This window comes from Aphelocoma coerulescens, chromosome 2 (genome assembly GCF_041296385.1).
Source record: "Aphelocoma coerulescens isolate FSJ_1873_10779 chromosome 2, UR_Acoe_1.0, whole genome shotgun sequence".
NCBI lineage: Eukaryota > Metazoa > Chordata > Aves > Passeriformes > Corvidae > Aphelocoma > Aphelocoma coerulescens.
Window position 1 is genome coordinate 26,218,571 of NC_091015.1, and position 19,957 is coordinate 26,238,527.

The window sequence follows — 19,957 nt, forward strand, 5'->3', positions numbered from 1 at the left end:
TGTGTCTTATGATGTTTTTCAAGATTGGCTTAGGAAAGAATGATAAAAGAGCTGTTCAAGTATCTCATTTAATTTAATTCAGATGACAAATTCAAGAGTTTGTGTTGCTCTATTTCTATACAAGGAAAGGGACTTGATAATTAATTGATGATATTAAATGTTACGGTAACTTTGAAGCTGTATTTATGAGATGTCTGTTTGCAAGGAATGATTTCTTTTTCATATTTACCTCAATCCTTTTATGACTGAGCTTTTGTTTAAAATCACACTAGAAAGATCTCTCTATGCTAAGTTTTTCTGAAAATTCACAAGAATTCATACAATTATTTTTGCATTTGTGTTTTTCCCCTGAAAGGATCCAAGTGAATGACCAAATTGTGGAAGTTGATGGCATCAGTCTCGTTGGTGTTACACAAAATTTTGCTGCAACTGTTCTTAGAAACACCAAAGAGAAAGTCAGGTGAGTATTTTAGAAGGAAAAAAATTGTAATTTAATACTTAAGATTACCTGGCTTCCTTCACAGGGCTTTCAGTGTACCCAGGAAGAATCAGGGGGTTTGGACCTCTCTGTGTCTTCTCTCCTTTGATCCCTAGAGAGGGATCAAATATAGTATTACAGTTTTGTTTTGGCTTAGATTTTTAACATATGACCACCAAGCCAAGCCAAAATTTCAGATAGATGATGACTATGCTCTTGATCACAAGTCTAGATGTGCATGGGCTTCAAGGTGTTTGTATTAGTTGGAATGATGAAGGTCATGGGTGTTGGTCAGATGGAAACTGCTGCCACTGCTCACCTCCCTGCTCCTCCTGTGGGGACACTGGCCACGTTTGTGCTCCAGGGTTGGAGCAGGAAGAGATGGGCACTCTGGTGCCTCAGATGCCGCCTCAACACAGAGGAGAGGAGAGTATTGGATGCCATAGTGGTAACAGCTACCAAAGTGAGGAAAATAACATCCCAGCATAAATTAATTGAGCTCCCAGCACCATCTGTGTGTTTCCCTCTGCTCCTATACTGTGGTTAATTGAAAGGTGTCCCTGTAAAAATCCATAAGATAATGAACAGACTATAAAATCTAACATATACTGCAGGTAAACTTCTGGACTAATATAAGTGCAAAGCTGTAAAATGTCATTAATAAGAACATTGTTTCCCTAGAAATGAACTGGTTTGCCATTTAAAACCCTGTTCAGTCATGGAGTTTTTCAACAGCTTGTTAATTTCAGTAAAGATTCAACTCTACAAAATAAATCCAAAAATATCTTTGTCATATTTTAAAAGCTGCAGCCATTCTGTAGTCACCTTTTGGTTCTCTTCCAAAATCTTCTCCAGGGAATACAACTGAATTCTTTAATTAATGAGTCCAGAGCTGACTTCTTTTGAACCATGACTAAACTATAGGTGGTAATATATGCAGACCCTCTCAGATGGTGGTGTTATATGCTGGCAGGCACACTTCCACTGTAATTCCATAGCTAATCCTGCATAACAATGAGGAATAATGCTGGGATGTGAATTCTGCAAAAGAGTCTTGGGGGTGGTTGATCAATCTTTTATTTGAAAGAGGTTATTTAGGAAAAAAAAATTATTAGAAACTAGTGTAATTATGGGTGAGTATGTTTTTGTGTAACATTTACAGTTGAAGTTACACTATTACTATTTCTGCAAAGACTCACACATGCTGTGAGTGTTCCTACTGACTTAGCTATGAAAATGAGTATATATTTTATTAAGTTTTCTGCAGTTAGGACCTTCAAACATAAAATCCTTATGACAGAGAATAATGTGTTCCTGTGTACACAAAGCAAATGTTATGTATATTTTGTGTTTGATGTTCTAGTTCAAAAGGAAAGAGGAAAAAAGAAAGCAGTCACATAAAACACATGTATTGTGTACATTTATAATCAGCTTAGTCTGTGTAATTATTACTGCGTAAGTTATAGAATAGAATACTTGCTTCCATGGGATAGTAATGGAGGAAGGAAGAAACATAAAACAATTTTCATGCAGAACTCCCACAGTCTTCTCTGAGGAAATAAATTACAGTGAGACTGGTTGCGATCTAGACCCTTGTCACAAAATGGGGGACTGAAAAAAGTACTTCTTCATTGTTGTTGAGCTCACATTGTCAAGTGCACTGAGTATCCTGTGCACTGGGATCATTGGCTTCTGACAGGTAACATTTATCAGAGATATTTGAGTTTCTACATTTTTCCTTGTGAGATTAAGATACTGAGTTTTCATGGAAAAAATGACCCAGTGTGTTAGTGTCAAAACTAGACCAAAAAAACCCCAAAAAACCTCAGTTAATAATAAATTTTAAATACTATATGAGTTACAATATAAAATAATAGTAAAATATTAATAATGCATACATAAAGAGCATACCATGTGGTTAGCAGTGTCTTACTAAGGTGTATTTTAATTAGAGGAAAGAAATGGGTAGAATTTGGTGCAACTTCCTCAATTTTTTGTTTCATTTTAAACTTCATGGGAAAAAATGCTCAGAAAGACTACTTTCTGCTTTATGCAAGCCAGCTGAGAAATGTATGTTTTTTCCCTGGTTGTGGTAGGCTGGGAGCGAGATGTGACAAGGTGGCCAAGCCTTGTGTGGCACAGGCTCTGGCTTAGCTTCTGATCCAGTCCTGGATTGTTTTGTTGCCTGATGCTCTACATTGGTTTTATTTACACAAAATGAAAAATGGTTCCAGAAAGCTGTTTTTTGGAGATAGATATTTCAGGATGCTTGATGTTTTGGCTTCAGTACAGGCTTAAACATTTGCTTGTAAAGAAAGTGAGAGCTAATATTGATGAATTTAGATATGAGAGAAAATAAGTTATTTTTAACTTCCTGACTGTTTTTCTCTTGATGTGTGACAAAAAGTGCCGTGCCTGCCTCTTGTTTTGTGGAGAGAGCAATTGGTTTCTGACAAATCCTCTTTCCTGCTGTGTTAGAGCTAGGATGGAGAATCCCTCATCTCCACTGCCTTTGGCAGACAGTGACCACCTCTGCACCTGAACTGCTCCAGAACATTAGGGACAACATGGAAGGGTCTGCTGGGGCAAAATCCCTTTCTTGCCCCCAGCTGGCAGCTCCTGACTGTTGGCAGTGCAGGGACCAGTGCTCCTGCCCTCTGAGTGCTCCATTCCCATGGCAGCTGCCATTAATGATCCGTGTCACTGCGGGAGGCAGGAGCAGCGGAAGGGTTGCTGCTCTATAACCGCCGCTTGCCGTTCCTGCGGGGGATGTCCCAGCTGAGCTGCCAGTGTGGAGGCAGTGTACAAGTACACCTTACCTGATCCAAGGCAAGGCAGCTTCACGAATCCTTCCTTCACAGGAGGAATCACGTTCACACTTACTCGCATATCTACTGCTCAATAGTGTCAGCTTGATGGGATTTATAGAACTGCTTTAATAAGCATAGTTATCTTTGTGATCACAGCATACAAAATCTGTGCCTTTCTTCTGCCTGGTGTCCTGTACACACAGAGATTTGAGTGCCTTTCACTGGCATTACTTTGTGTTTATATCCCACAGCATTAAGTATCTGAAGTAGTTTTGTCCTTAATCTAGTCAAAATGCATGCTGGTTTCTATAGCAGGGTTTATTATGTGAGATCAGTTGTAAAGAAAGGACATTCATGAATAGAATGACATTAAAGCCACTTCTTAATTCTTTGCGATAAATGCAGTCAATACCTCTTCAGAGAGCTTGCATAATACCAATACTTAGTGATCTATTTTTCTCCTTTGAGCCTTCTGAACACTTTGAATGATACTGACAGTGGAAGTCGTTGACCTAGAATAGATTTCTGTAATTTTTCTACCAGAAAAAAATGTATCCAGACTGTCTGTAGCTGACACAATGAAGAATTTGTGAAAATGAAGACATGGCTTTTACCTTTTGAACTGTTCTAGGTGAGGCAGAGAGGAGGTGAAAGAAGAACAAATGTAAGCATCTGCAATTATTTTATCCATTGTTTGCAGTATTGGATTATCCAGCAGAGTCATCATACCATAATGAAAGATCATTGGATCAACCAATTTGACTTCTTCAGTGATAATAAATTAAATTATTCTTTCTTATAATGTTTTCTAGAAAGATAATCAGTACCCACCAGATGTACTCTGGTAGCCTGTGAGGCAAAGGAAAGAGATGGAATTCTTTCATAATCCCAGCTGGCAATCAGCCTCTGTTTTTCAGGATGAGAATTAGTGTCCTCGTGACTCTAATCAGGCAAATACAACTGTGAACGCTACTTCAATTGATGTAAATATCAAGTCTTCTTTATAATTTTGCATAACTATTTAGTTTACTTATATCTCATACTAGTGGATTTCAGAATTTGATTCTATACAGGAGGGATTTGAAATGTGTGTTGTTTTCAATATTGTTGAGTGTCACCCCTGCTCTAAGATTAATGGCTCAGAGGGCAGAGCCACACTAATACCACTAATTGTTCTGTTCTTCTTTTGACCCCATTTAGGATGTAATCCATCAGCTTGAAGTTTGCAAGTGGTGCCTGCAGTCATAAAAGATAGGCTAAGGAGATAGCTTGACAGTGGGAATGCTATCCTGTCATAGAGTTTTTCCTGTTTTATTTTGCTTGCAGTCTCCCCATGGACTGTGGTGTTGAGTATCAGAACTGTTCTTTGAAATTGCTTGGATGATGTTAAGCCTTTTTGACCCCACTTTCTTACTTCATCATAATGAAGGGGTTCTGGGAGACCCTACGGTCTCTGCCAGAGAAAGCTCACTTGAAGAGTTGTATGCCTCCAGGGAATTTTATTTTATTTTTTTTAACATACCCACAAGAGAAAAAATCTAGTTCTTTCATAGAGAAAACTTTATCTTTTTATCATACTTACTGGATACAAAGATTTGTGCTTGCACAGCTCTGGGAAAGTCAGGGTCCCAGGAAAGGAGGACATGGCTCTGGGCAGACTTACTGCATTGATAAGTAGAAGGGGTCCTGCATGAGAGAATCACGAGAAAATCCCAGTCCTTCGTATGCTGCTTGTATGCTTTTAGCATTATTACTTTCCTCTGAAAGGTTCTTTTTAAGGACATTGACCAAATTCAGTGTTTTATTGGAGACGCAAATTTTACATTTTGTGTTCTCCTTCCGTATCCTGTTGTATGAATGGGACTAAACATTTTCTCAGCTTTCCAAACTGTTGCTAGGCACTGAGCAGATGCTCTCATGGTGCTTTCTAAATCAGTTCTGGACTTTGGGGAACCACACGGAACCTGTGCAAAACCTGTTTGGTTTATCATGACTTGTACCACCATGAAAGTTATAAATTGTATTAATTCTATCCTGCCAATGAGTTTACCTGCTTTTGTTTATTTAAATTCTGCTGAAATGCGTCAAAGTCTTTCCATCTTAAATAATCGGTTAGCCAATTTTGCTCTGTCTAATTCATCTTCTAGATCATTAAAGAGTATGTTCTAACAATAGCAGTGTAACTATCCAGCCCTCTGGCTTTTCACTGTTAACTACTCTCTGTTCTAATAAAGAATAATTTATTGCCATTTTTTGTTTTTTTCTTATCTGGACAGTTTTAATTCAAAGCAGGGGTTCTGTTTCAACTCCCAGTTAATTCACAGTCTAATTTTTTTATCTCTTACTAAACTGAAAATGCAATCTTTCAGACAAATTTTTACTTTTATATAGCTCTTATACAAGGAACAATTAAAGGGCGAAAAAGTAAAAATAATTGATTGTTCATTAGCATCAACTTGAAATGTCATTTATTCCTTCCTCAGTGGAATCCTCACCCCATCTTGAGCTGAATTTTTTCTGAAAAATACACTGTTTCTGAAAATAGTATTTGCATGCCTGCTGTTAGTTTTGTTTGCCACCACAGCATCTGCAAAGGTAATTTATACAGTCATGTCTTTGCAAGAACTAGGACAGTGTAGGGGACAGATGAAGTCCCCCTTAGGACCTAACCAGCAGCAGTATGCCCCGATGGGAATGCTATTTGTTGACAGTAACACTGAACTGTGTGGCTTTGTTGGGACTCCTTTGTCTAGGTAATACTCTTCTCATCTCCCAGTTCCCATGCCTGTGCAGATTTTCTTTTGCTCCTTCTGACTTTGCCTGCCTGTGCTCTTACCCTATGAAACAGCTGGGTCCTTTAAAATTTGCAGGCATTCTCCGTAGTGCCGATCCACATTGTGGTAGAGGCAGGACTGCTACTTACTGGATAATGAGACAGGACCCAAACCAAAAAATACCACATTCCATGTCTGCTTCAGAGAGCTGGTTTATGTTACCAGTTTTCTGGCTGGGGGTTGTGGTTTTGTTTTTCCTTTCCTTGTCTATTTCTTTTTCCTTGAATCCAAGTGCCGGAGCTGAGGAGATAAAAAGAGGAGGAAAGAAAAGTCCTTTGCTCTGCAATGCTGATTGCTGAGCTGGGATTTCATTCTAGTCTGCTTCAGAAGCTATGTGTGCTTGGTGCACTTTCTGCTTCTTTGATAAATCTGAATTATAGATCCTGCAGAAACTAAATGTGTGGTGCTGTGTGCCAAAGCAGTGTAAATTTCTCTTGTTTAATTGACTGTGGTTATACTAAAGATTTCATAATATTCCATAATTCTATAAGCTGTTTTCTTTCTGGTTTCTGCAAAGAACACCTACTTTCTGCAAAGCACTGGTAATTGTTCTGTAAGACTATCAGGAGTAGTATGCTGAACATGAAAAACTACTCAAGAGTACTCTGACCCCTTAGCAGGGGTGAGATAAGACTGCATTCATCACTGCTTAGCTGGTTTATATTCCTTGGCTGTGCCTGTGTAGTAGACAAGCTGTGCCTTGGACTGTTGTTTGCGCTGAGGCCAGCTGGCACCAGAGTGGTCAGTCTACCCTTAAAGAGTTGTACCTTTCTGAGCAGGGTGGCCATATCCAAATTGTCCTTTGGAAACATCCAAGCTGACTCCTAGCCTTTGCTAACTCTTGGACTGTGTCTGAGTATTCTTCAGCAGAATATTTGTTAACTTGGGTCAAACTGTTTCAAAGACTGTTTCAGTCATGTAATACGATTTTAATATGATGATCACTTACTAGTGCTTGGAAGCATTCCCTGGCACTGTGTAATTTACTGGCATAAACATAGCCCCTGTGTCCTGAGTTCTTGCTAATTTAAATTTTATTGCAAGTTTTTTCTTGAAATATTTGCACATTTGGACAGGAAATTATATGTTTGAGTGTGAAATATATAAAGAAATCTTCATTTAAATATTTTATCTGAATTATAAACTATTTTTCTAGGTATTGGAGCATGGCTTTTAAAATTAAGTGTAACATGAATGAGTAAGATTCAGTGGGACTGGATTTCATTAGGAACAGCTTTTTTTGTCTTTTCCTGGAAAAAGGAACAACTTGACAGGTTTTGAATCACTTCATCTTCAACTTGGATGGATCTAATCATAAACTCCTAATCCTGCAACTGAAATATCATAATATATGTTTATTTAGCTATTTTTTTTATCCTTCATCCAAGGTACTATTTTGTGGAAGCTCCCACATAGTTTTGGTGTACCTTGATTAATGGGATACAACACTGTGACAGCTGGGCAGAAATACCTGCTGTTCATCCTTGCAGGATAACTCACCAAACTACACAGATGGTGCTGTAGGAGCACTTAGCTGGACTGTGCTGTGAGGATGGTCGATCTTGCCTAGAACCTGGATCATGTCATCATCCAGTTTAAGGACATGGTCTGAACTCAGAAGCTTGTGACCTATCTGCATTTTCTTTCTGGATTTCTTCCCTATGGATACCATCAAGGGTGAGGGAAGACAGATCTCACCTCAAAAAGCAATCAGTTTTTCTTAGAAACATGTCCTGCTAGCACTTGTACCTTCAGAACAGAGGTGACTGCATTCAGGTATGTTAAAGCATAGATTTACAAATGTGTTTCTTTTAACTGGCCATTCCCATAAGAATCATGTGGTGCTATAGCAAATGCTGATTAAATTATCACCCTGTATTCAAGGGAACCTTTTAAGCAAGGATTGTGTTGGGATACTGTCAGGCTGTCTGGAAAGAGACGGAATTCATGCTTAACATGCACTCTCAGAAGAACAGAGTAATGTAAGGACCAGAATCTGGAGAGGTGCCAAAACATTGAATCCCTTGGCTAATTTTGAAGTACTCTTGAGTAAAGCTAATGTGTTAGGGAGGCCCTAGACTAGAATTGATTTCTGGGGGAATAATTAATCTAAGTGTATTAATATTATTGTTTGGGTTTTTTACGTGACTTCCTAATTGTCTGACTCAATATCCATTTAGTGTTGATAGTAGCATAGTTTATCAGGGGCTTGTATCCAAGATGCTCTGAAGAGTCTGCTGAGGCTTTTCTGATGTTTAATCTGTGACTTTGCTGCTCTTCCACCAGCACCATTGATACCATTGTTTTCCCAGAAGGCCAATCACATCCTGGGTCAGCATCAAAAGAGGGGTGGCTATCAGGGTGAGGGAGGTGATTCTGCCACTCTTCTCTGCCCTTATGAGATCCCACCTGCTGTGCTGCATCCAGCTCTAGAGTCCTCACACAAGAAAGACATGGACCTGTTGCTGTGAGTACAGAGCAGGCCACAAAGTTGATCAGAGGGCTGGAGCACCTTTCCTGGAGACAGGCTGAGAGCTGGAAGAGTTCAGCCTGGAGAAGCAAAGACTCTGAGGAGACTTTATAGTACCTTCCAGTACTGAAAGGGGGCTTATGAAACAGTGGTAGGGTAGACTTTTTACACAGACAGATAGTGATAGGACAAGTTTTAAACTAAAAGAGGAGAGATTTGGATTAAATATTAGGAAGTTCTTTACTCACAGGGTAGTGAGGCACTGCAGCAGGCTTCTCAGAAAATTTGTGGATGCCTCATCCTTGGAACTGTTCAAGGCCTGGTTGAATGGGACCCTGAGCAACCTGATGTAGTGGAAGGTGCCCCTGTTCATGGCATGGTCCCTTCCAACCCAAAGAGGTAAATTGGAGTCTTGCTGTCTGTCTTTAAATTCAGAATACTTTACTTTATCCTGGGTCTCGGACAAGGATGGAGGCTGCAGAACTTCTGCACATCAGTTCATCTCACTGGCAACTCTATCTCCAGGATCCTTGGAGGCTCTTCCCCAAAGTCTCCTTGTCTGTACTGGCTTTACATCGCCAGCGTCCTGCACTAGATATTACACAGATTGCCCTCTTCAATGTTGCTTATGTGACCCTAAATAAATTTACTCAGGCATTGCCCCTTTCATTCACTGATGGTGGTCACTTCATTATGTTACTTTGGGTGCTGATTTCTAAGCAGAGTTAGTTAGTTAGTTTTGGGTCACGTATCTCCAGGCAAACCTTTTTTATTTCCCTCTACCAGTCCCCTTGGTTCCAGCTAGTAGCTTTAAAGATTGCTGTGCACATGCCTGTCTCTGGTAGAAGGGCGGACTGGATGGATTTACTGACATAAGTTTGCACATGAGGCAGATAGGCTAACAGGGCTGCAATCACAGGATCTTCCAACAGTCAGAAGTGGGCTGACAGAAGCCTTATGAGGCAAGAGCTGATGTGAGTCTGGCATCTGGAGCAGCATCACTGTGCAACACTGAGAGCTAGAGAGCAGATGTGCAGGCAACATCCTGGGAAGAGGTGGAAAGAACATCTTCAGTCTGAAGAAAAGAATTACTGTTGTCTCAACTGCCATCCATGAGGTAGAATGGGTAAACCCAGATTCTTTATACTCTCAATACAAGGGGACAAAATAACAGGCAATGAACAGAAGTTGCAGCAAGGTTAATTCTGATCAAGGCCATGACAAAGTTGGCCATCTTTTGAAGTCAGGGGCTTGGGTTGGACCAGTCTCCTTCCACCTGAAATTATTCAGTGATGCAAAGACTGTTTAGAAGTTTCAAATAATTTCATATCCAGAAGTGTAATGGAAGCTCATAGGCTGTGAATTCCTTATATGCAGTCAGTGACTTCTGTGTTTGAGACTGCTGTTTGGGAGAGGTTGATCTTGTTCATTAAAACCACACAAATTCCAGCTTGTGCTGCTGTGACTAAATAAAACCGCTTCCTTAACAGGGTTCACACCCCTTTAAGCACTTTGGATTAATTATGTGGCTGTTAACCTAATGGAAGCAGCCAGACTAGGTAATTGAAGACATCTTGAAATAAATGAGATAAATGGTAGCAGAAGCAGCTTCAGACTTTAAAGCTCAGAGGAAAACCATATTTAAAATCATAGAGTGGTTTGAGTTAGAAGGGACTTTAAAGATCATCTAGTTCCAACCCCTCTGCTGTGGTCAGGGATACCTTCCATTGGAGCAGGTTACTCAAAGCCCCATCCACACGGGCCTTGAACAGTTCCAGGGATGAGGCATCTGACTGTAAAACTCCCTGAATGAATTTTACTGTACATTTTTATGGACCAAACTGTATTTTAGGAAAAGTTAGAAGAAAATATTTTGAATCCTGGCACAGAAAACCCCCCATTCTTTCTTAGAATGTGTTTGCTGTAGCCTTACTTGATTTTTAAGGAAACCATGCTAATGTATTTTTAACTGAGCACTTACTGCCTGAAGTATTTTCAGGAGAAATCATTAACGCATTTCACTAAAAGTCTGTGCTGCAGAACTTCAGTTTTGCGTCACGGATTTGGTGCCTTCACAATTTTTTTAGTACCAAAGCTATTTTCAAAGTGGAAATATTTTTAAATTTAAATCGGTTTTTATAATGTTTCTGGTTCCCCTAGTTGATAAAAAAATCAGTAAGTGATTTCAAGAAGCACAGGTCTGCAGATCCTCATTTAATAAAAGCTGGAAATATGCAGAAGGCTGTGTATCGGGTGTGCTGTAAAATATTTAAATCATGGATTGCAGGAGATGTAGGAGTTGCTGCCAATTTCAGTATAATGCTTTTCTTAACCACCATTACTGTAATTAATTTTCAATTTCTCAAGCTATGTCATTCTTTTAGATATTCTAAAATCCAAGATAGAGTCAAATACTAATTATATTTCTAGCTCCATCCCTGTTTATTTTAATCACAACAACAAAGAATATTTCACATCTGGTAATTAAGCTAAATTGCATGTAACTTTTGAGTTTCAAGGGCAGCTCTTGCCCTGCCTCTCTCCTCCGCCTTCCTTCTTTTTTAAAGACTTCATAAAAAATCAGTAATGACCTGAGATTTAGTACAGTGATGGCTGTTTCACAGATTTGCTGGGGTTTATTTTGCATTTGCTGGCCTTAATAATTAAGAGTAATATTATTGTGATGTGGTTTAAAGGCTGTAAAATGCTCATTTGTCTCATATCTAAAAGGATAACCAGCTTCTCAAATATATTATTGCCGACAGAATTTATAGTTCTTTTGTATAATACTTCTAGCCCTTGAGACTAATTAATGAAGTCTGAAATGCATGGGCTTAATTTTGTTGAGCCAAAGTGATCTGAATTATGTAATTAGCCACTTTGTTGAAGTGTGCATATTATGGTTCAGTGACTAATTTTTTGGTCAGGGAATCACAGCCTTATGTGTCTTTCTCATATTTAAACACTTCAGATGAAGATAGTTCTTGTATTTAAAGCCATTCTGTGAATAAATATCTAATTCATGCTTAAGAGTTTTAATCACTGCTCCTGCTTTATGGTTTTCTAAGTTACTTTTATTCACCTCCCACTTTAAATTGTAACTTTAGAATTTATGGTTTATCTCAATTATAGGTTAAGTATAATTATATGTATGGTATTCTTAAGATCATGGAATGTAACATGACAAAAAGTTTGGTTTAGTTTGAAAAAGCTGTAATTGCTGAGAACATAGTATTCCATTTTACAAATTTACAATTCTTTGTCTAGAACTGATATCAGTTGTAGACTGAACACTGCTAAAAATTATTTTCAGTCAATGTGGATATGTCTCACTCTAAAGCAATAAATTGTAGGAAGTTAGAACATTACTTATATATTTTGGAAAACATTTGCTTTAAACTTTGTCATTGCCTGGAGGCTTTTATTCATATATCATCTAACAGCTTCAGGTATCACTGAGTAACTTCATTTTGACATGTGATTCAGGCCTTGAGAATCACATCACTGTAAACTGTAAGTGGCTTTGGCATGAGAAGAAAAATTCAATTAATAAGGTTTCGTATTTTTAATCCTACCTAATCTTGTTTGTCTGTATGAAAATATTACTGCATTACAGTCTAACGTGTCAAAAACCACTTCTAAATTATCAGGAATTGCCAGACTTCAGATGCATTGGATGTTGTTTATTCTAAGTTTTCAGTGTACGAAAATGATTGTATGAAGTATTTTGAGGTTTGTATTTTCCAAGGGAGGTGAATTACCAGGCAGAGGGCCAGAGGGAATACAATATTTGCATCACTTTGTGTGGTTTCATAACTTTACACACTGAGGATCTCCCTCACGTGTTTACAAATGTGGTGCTCTCTTGACTATGTGTAGGTAATGTACTCATGCATAATTTTGCTTAAAATGTTTGTTTGAAATAGAAGTTACTTTTTTCTCTATTTACTTTCAATTTATTTTTGCATTAGAGGAGACAAACACACAACAAATATGGGTTAAATCCTTTTTTACTTCATGTAGTAATTTTAAAAGTTCATTGTTCCTCCCAGTTGAGTCTGAAAACATGACTGATTTAGTCTTTGTAATACTTGGCTCTAAAATCAAAATTTAGAGGAAACAAGACCTGTCTATAAGTCAGTATACAGAACAGATGAAGTGTAGGGGCCATGAAGAAACATTCTTTTTCTTTCAGCCCAAGGTCTTTATCATTACTGAGAACGAATGTCATCTCTTGTAATAGTAGGATATGAGTGCCAGACTGGGATCTGATCTGATCAGGATTAAAATGCTGATGTTATTGCCTCAGTTTTGTTCTAGTTTCTGCTGTATTTGCTATTGATGTTTTTAAGCTAAGACACTTTCTTGCAAATTATTTTCAGAGCACCTTGTGTCATTATTTCAAATGGAGTCACTCATTCTCACCTTTCTTATGCTTTTGGAAGTAATTAGTTACTTGCATATTTTGATGATGTTGAAGTAGTCTCCAAATTGCAGTCTTTTCTGTAGTGCCTGACTTCATAAAATCTGAAAAATTATTTGGCAGAGGAGATGGACCCAGGGTCATTCACTGATGAGAAGTTGGCTTACACATGGATGACAAATCCCAAAAGATTTTAACAGTGATAGGCAGTACTAATGAAAAAAAATTTCATGCATGGGATATAAGACACATTTCTGCCTCTCATTCAAGTAATAAATTACATTCATCATTTGAGCCAAATGTTGTGGAAACAAATAATTTACTATATGCACTAGCTCAGTGTCACCTTATTGTGCTTTTCAGCTCTACGTAGTACTTCTTTCATCTGTAATTACCTAATTGTCTTTCTAGCCTTCTAAGAAAATGATTCTTCAGCTTGACATTTTTGAATTGTGCTTTTGTTTAGTAGTTCACAGTGTGTTGGTACCGTGTAATGGGTGTTTATGATTAGTTCTGTAGATAGCTACATACCTAATTATGGTTATGCCACTGTGCTGAAAAAAAAAGTGTTACAATCCAAACCAATTCTGAGTTCTAGTTGCTGAAAGCAAGATTGAGAAGCATTCTTGTAAGTCTCAACCAAGAAAGAGGCCCTGCCCTTGTCTTTTGTTAAGCCAAGGAAGTGTGCGCCCAGTGTTCCGCAGTAGCTAACAGTGGAGAAAATGTTCCTTAGCAACAGAAGTTCATGAAATAAAGGAAAGATTTGAATGCAGCTTAAAATTAAGGAAATAGTGTCTGTCAGATTTTAAAATGTGGAAATAGATTCTGTTTTATAGACCAGAGGAAGACAAATATAAAAGCTCAGAAATAGAAGATAACTTCTAAGTCAGGCTGGGAAGGAGTTACTCTGATGCACTTTTCTTTCACTATAAGCTGCGATAAGTGTGCTGTTACTGTGCATCCATAACAATCTGGTGTTCTGTAGCCTTCTGGAAAATATGCCTCTAAAGGGAATGGAGCTGATTATACTTTACTGAAACTTGGACTGAAGGCATGTCATGGTCACTTCTATTTTCCCCCTCCTGTCGTGGTCTGATGACTCCTACTCCTGCACACAGTGCCCGTGTGACAAATCTCATCCACAGAATGCATTTGAAACAATCACAACTACGCATCTTTGGAGGAAAAGGCTACCCTCTGTACCAGAAATGGCTAAAACTCTAGAACTTTGGTAAACAGCAGGAGTAATATTTTTTCGCTAATGTTTTGTATAGGTTTGTAATTGGACGAGAAAAACCGGGACAAGTGAGCGAGGTTGCGCAGCTGATTAGCCAAACTCTAGAACAAGAACGCCGCCAGAGAGAGCTGCTGGAGCAGCACTATGCACAGTATGATGCAGATGATGATGAGGTAACAGCCTGTCCAGTGTTTCACTATTTGGTGGTTTTTAATGTTCTGTTTTCTATTCCTAATTCCTTCTTTTTACTTACCACTCAGAGGTCAACTTTTGGACCTTTCCATTACCTTTGCTGATGATTTTTACGGATTTTGATGATGAATCTTACTTGAAGAACAAATTTATAGAAAAACTTTTCATCATGGATTTAAAGTATTTATTTTGTTCCAGAAGAGCAAATACCAAGTTGGCTGATGCTTCTGTAAGCACTGCTCTTCCTTGAAGGCATATACCTTTCTGAAATAAGGGAAAAAAGTTTGTTTGGTTGTGCACTGAAATGGTAAAGTTTTGTGAAAACTGGTTAAAGTTGCTTTCTAACTTTTAGAGGGGTTGAGGAAGTTGGGGTTTTTTTCTAGAAGAATTGACTTCTTAAGTCAAAATGTTTTCTGAAAATTCTGGGTAAGGCCCCTCCTTCCATACACTGTGATTTTGTATCTGTGTGAACAGATATTCCACAGGATAGAGAATTAGCTCACCTTGTCTCAAGTGTATATACATGTTTACAATTAGTGCCTGATGTCCCAATACAAACATTTTGAAACTAACAAGTCTGTGCAGTAAATTTCCATAATTTCTCTCCATTCTCATAAAATTCCTAGTATGCCTAATTACCAAGATACTTGGAAAGATTATTTTGAGTGCTTTTTCAGAGATTGCTACTGTCTGTGTTACTCTCTAAATTAGCTGCTGGGTTTTGTAACAAACTGCTTCCATATAGCCCAAGCATACTGCCATCACTTCACATCATCTTGAGTGATATTATTTGAAATGCTAGACTCCATGTATTAGTGTGTTTTCACCCTGGGCCAGTTTTATTTTATTTGTGTAAGGGAACAATAGATAAGGGGAGATAGAGAATTCATGGTAGGTATTTATTTCAGGTTAGTTTTTCTTTTTAGAAAAAAAAATACTCTTGGCATAAAATCAGGATACACTCAGATTTTGAAACAAGCTGTTGAAATAGCAATATGTGTAGCCCCAGTAACGCATTCACTTACTTCAATTTCCACTGATATTAAGAATAAAAATATTTCAATATGTCTTAGAATTAATCCTGTCACAGGGACAGGATAACTCATATAACTCATGTAAATAAGAGCTGTACATACATGCATATGTATGTGTGCCTGGGTGAGACCATGAAGGATAGAAAAATCCATATCCTCTCTGTTCCCTCCTCAAATTACAGAAACATGCAAGTCTTCTAACTTCAGTTTAGTCTAGAATTAAATTCAAGAGAAGTTTCTTGAAGGAACTCCATTACAATCTCTTCAAAAACAAAATGGAACACCTAGCTTTTGGGAAAAGAGTCTTCTCACAACTCATCACAGCGTACTGTAGATGTCAGGGTTTGAAGACTTTCAGTACCATCTTATGGTGAGCATAGTCTGATAGCTTTCATATAGGCAAGAGAGGTGTGTCCTAAATGCCTGATGATTAAATCTTTCTCACTGTGTACTTGCACGTAGAGGGATGTGTGGCTGAAGGCAGACCTGTGTGTGTGATTGATGCATTACAGCTTTTATCTATGGGACACATCTGCCTGCAAAAAATCTCAGATGTTTGTGTTTTTTACCTTCATGCACCACACAGGTGGCATTACTCAAGATCTGGCAATAAAGAAAATGTTGTTAAACCCATATTGATCGATACTGATCCTGGTACTAGTTCAGCCTTCAGTAGGGATTGTTGCTGTGAAGGTGCTGATGGTGACACTGTCAGATTCCATGCAAGTGTTTCTCAGTACAGTACTGAAAGAGGACAGGGATGAGTAGGTATGAGTAGGTATCAGGTACTTTTTGTGATGTGTCCTGTTCTTGCAATTTGGTGGTTACAAACTCTTTAAGTCCTGTTCACTGCATAAATTTTTCACAAAAAATGATAAATTCACAAAGTGGTTTCTGTTAGTAGTGCCTTTAGATCATAGAGAAAAAATAAAATTGGGTGAGTTTTTCCCAGATGTTTCCCTGATTAAGAGAGTTAAAGGTATCTTTTCTTATTCTAGCACTACACTGAGGATGATGACCATCTGTGTGATTATGACGTTTGATTTTTGGCAATGGTCTTTGCAGTGCAAAGACAACTTTTGTCTTGCATATGGGGAAAGGAGGAAGAAAGGAAAAGACATCTACCAGGGGAGATGCAGATGACCTCATCAATTATCTCTTTTGGAAGGAGAAGGAATTAGGCTTGAGAACAAATACAGTTCTTAAAAACTACATTGGGATCATTGAAGATCATGCCCATTTCCTGCTTGATGCCATATATATATTTGGGGTGTGGGTGGTAAACATTTTCAGAATAAATGCTGGGGTTTAGTTACTAAGGTATGCAATGTAGTATGTTCCCTTTCTTAATTAAGAGACTTATCAGAAATAATTGATACCTGCAGTAATCCTGAATATTACTATTTTTTTGGTCACCTGACTGTGCCATCCAAGTTTACTTGCATAACTTGCACCATTCACAGACAGCTGACACGATGTAAACTGTGATCTAATGCACGTTAGCCACAGTTCAAAGACATTTTTGGTCACCACAAGCACTTCTGCTCTATTTACTGTCAAATACAAGCATTACTGCTTAGAGCTTATCTTGCTCTGTGTGGACAAGTCTGGCTGGGTTTATGTTGCTATGTGCCAGACACCACCTCCAGCCCTGCGTTCTTTGGCTCTGGTAAGCAGGGCACCTTTTGGGCAAGGAAATCTCCATTTGGACTGGCAGAATGACTATCTACAAGTGTACAAAAACCACTACTAACCTTTTGAGTCTGTTTCATCAAAGTAATAGTGACTCTGACTGCATGGAGTTCAGGAGTATTTGGATTGCCAGTGTAAGGAGTTTTGCATTGAAGCAGCACAGAATGATACAGGAGTTGCTTGGCCTCAGAGCTGTCAAGCTATCTTATTAATTTTTGTACACCTTTTACAATATGGTAACATGGATCTCCAGGTACAGTGCTGCATAAATAAACAAGAAAATTATCTTCAGACTGCCAAATTCTGAGGCTCAGAGACTTTACCACAAGGACAGCAATAACATTTTAAGTTTTCCAGAGCAGGAAATCAGTGATCTGTGTTCGAGTCCTGGAGTCATGCTGCATGACTTGTATTTGTTAGAGCTAGTCAAATCACAGGAAGAGAATGTGTGCCAGGCATGTGCAAGTTCTGGTGTTCTATCTTGCTGTGTCACCAGCTGGCTGGATTTCCTCTGTTTTGGAACTTCTGACAGTCTTCATAGCCCAAGGAGTATGTAGGTATTTTAGAAGGATCTAAGTTCTTTTAAAAAGCAGTATTTTGAGACAGTTTTGATTTCTGCCAGCTAGTGGGCAGTGGACTTGAGTTACATACTAAATTTAGAGATGCAATGTCAGCCTACTACTTTCTCATTCCATTGCCTTGAAGGAATGTTGCCTGACAGCTGTTTGTTGGGGAAAATTCACACTAATACACACAGTGTTTCTAAAACATGTATCATTTACCATCTAAGTAATACTGAAAACTCATCATTTACTATATAAATGCCCTGCATCCCTGCATTTTAGAATCTGCTGTTGCTGTGGGTTGCAGGTTGTCACAGGGTTGCAGGATTCTTTCAGATGCTCCTTCATTTAAATTTTTGCATGGAAGCACAAAGCCCTTGTGCAGAACTGAACGCTAAAAGAAGATGGATGTTCACAGTGGAGTCCATGCAAAGACTAGAGGATAGGTGTGCATCAGCTCACAACTTGTTAAGCTCCCACAAGCCAAGCACTTGGGCCAGTAGAATCAGCTATTTCTCAAGTGTTACCTACAATAGGCAGTGCTGGCATTTCCTAGTGAGTCTCTGCTAATCCCAGTAAAGCTGGGAGAGTATGTTGCTTCTGGGTAGCCTGCTGCAGAGTTTGCTCATCACCACTTTGCCTAGCTTCCTAAAGTCCCACCTCCTTTCAGTTTGTAGCAGCCTGTGAGAAAATAAAATGCAAAGGCTTTGGAGTAGGCACTGTCTTTGTATTTCCTTCTTAGTGTGCTAAGTATGACCTGAATCTGTATCCTTGACTGAAACCTTTTGAATTCCTTGTGTTAACATAGTGTTCTGTGCACAAGTCAAATTCTGACATTTCTTGGAATTTTGATTTGAAGTTGGTATTATCTTCTTCATGTTCTACAGCAAATGACAAAAGTCATGTAAAGCAGATGACCTGTTCCCCAGAAGGCTGCATGGGGTGATGCAAAATGTGAAATGAATCATATGTTGCAGGATTCTGTTCACTCTGTGGCCATAGACAAGTAGTTTAATGCAAGTGATGTTTTAATCTATTTTAATATCACTAATAGTCGTATGAATATTTTTTTCATTTTAAATTCTCGTTCATCAGGACATGCTGAGAGCAAAGCAACATTAGAACCATTGAAGAAAATCTTGACACACACAAAAAAAAAGTCGCAATGTACTTGAATGTCTAACACCCGAAGAGTACATTTGCTAAACCAAAGCTTTCAGAGTACATTTTTTTCAATATTATTAATGTGATGCACTTCTGTAAAAGCAATGATTAGTACTACACCATTATGTTTTTTCTTCACTCTTTTGAAAGAATTAAGTATAGGCCATCAAAGAAAAAAATCAAATGAAGAGATGGGCTTGAGTTATTTTTATAGTTCTTCAAATGGTTTCCTGATTGTGGGAGATTTTCAGCAGGAACAAAAGGTGTAGCTTGAAATGTGTAGCCTTTGTTATGGTGATTTGGGGAAGGTCTGTCTGCATTATCCCGGCTGGTGCTGCAGCTCCTTATTTCTGCTTGGGAGTGTTAGGCACATTTCAGAAATTTACAGTTAAGGCAGTTAAACAATGCAAGTAACACATTTTCCCTTTAGAAGTGGAAAATTACAGTTCGTGTTGATAATTTCATGCTATTAGCTGTGATAGCATATAGCAAAATGAAATGGCTACTATGAGAAACTATTGCTTTGGTTGGGACAAGCTGAAGCCCTAGGTGCTACTGAAATGAGAAGTAGGGCTTTTAGATGGATGAATTCTGCTCACCAACACAGAATGAAGAATCTGAGATTTCCCTTCAAGAGCATGTAAGTTTTCATTGACTATGAAGTAAAAAATATTATTGCTGTTGTCAGCTAAGAAACCAGAATGTATTGCAGGGAACGTCAGGGAATTACAATAACAACTCTTACCTTACAGGGCTTTGTTATTTGAACTAATACAACTTCTGTGCCTTTGAAGTAATACAACTTCTGTGCCTTGCTGCTCCTAGTAAAATAGTGAATTTCACATTCTAGCTACCTGGCACGGTGTCTAAACAACCTTCTGGTAGTTTCATCTGGAACAAAAGTCAGCAGAGTTAATTATTTCAGGGGAAGTGTGTTTCGTGTAGTTTATTATGTATATTTCCTTAATGTACACATTGGTTCTTTTGAATGTGTAATTTGTTTTTCATATGACTGTAAGATGAAATCCCTTTCTTTTGAAGACAAAAGCAAGAGTCCCAT

At 38.3% G+C, this 19,957-nt stretch overlaps 1 protein-coding gene across 3 annotated transcripts in view; it reads left to right on the forward strand.

Moving 5' to 3' along the window:
* The window catches only part of PPP1R9A (protein phosphatase 1 regulatory subunit 9A), a 135,137-nt gene that overhangs the window by 77,579 nt on the left and 37,601 nt on the right, over window positions 1–19,957 (forward strand). For all 3 annotated transcript variants that reach the window (XM_069006868.1, XM_069006867.1, XM_069006869.1), the window contains exons 5-6: window positions 356–460; window positions 14,290–14,425. In XM_069006868.1, the coding sequence (XP_068862969.1) occupies window positions 356–460; window positions 14,290–14,425 (241 nt within the window). The remainder of the gene's footprint in view (window positions 1–355; window positions 461–14,289; window positions 14,426–19,957) is intronic.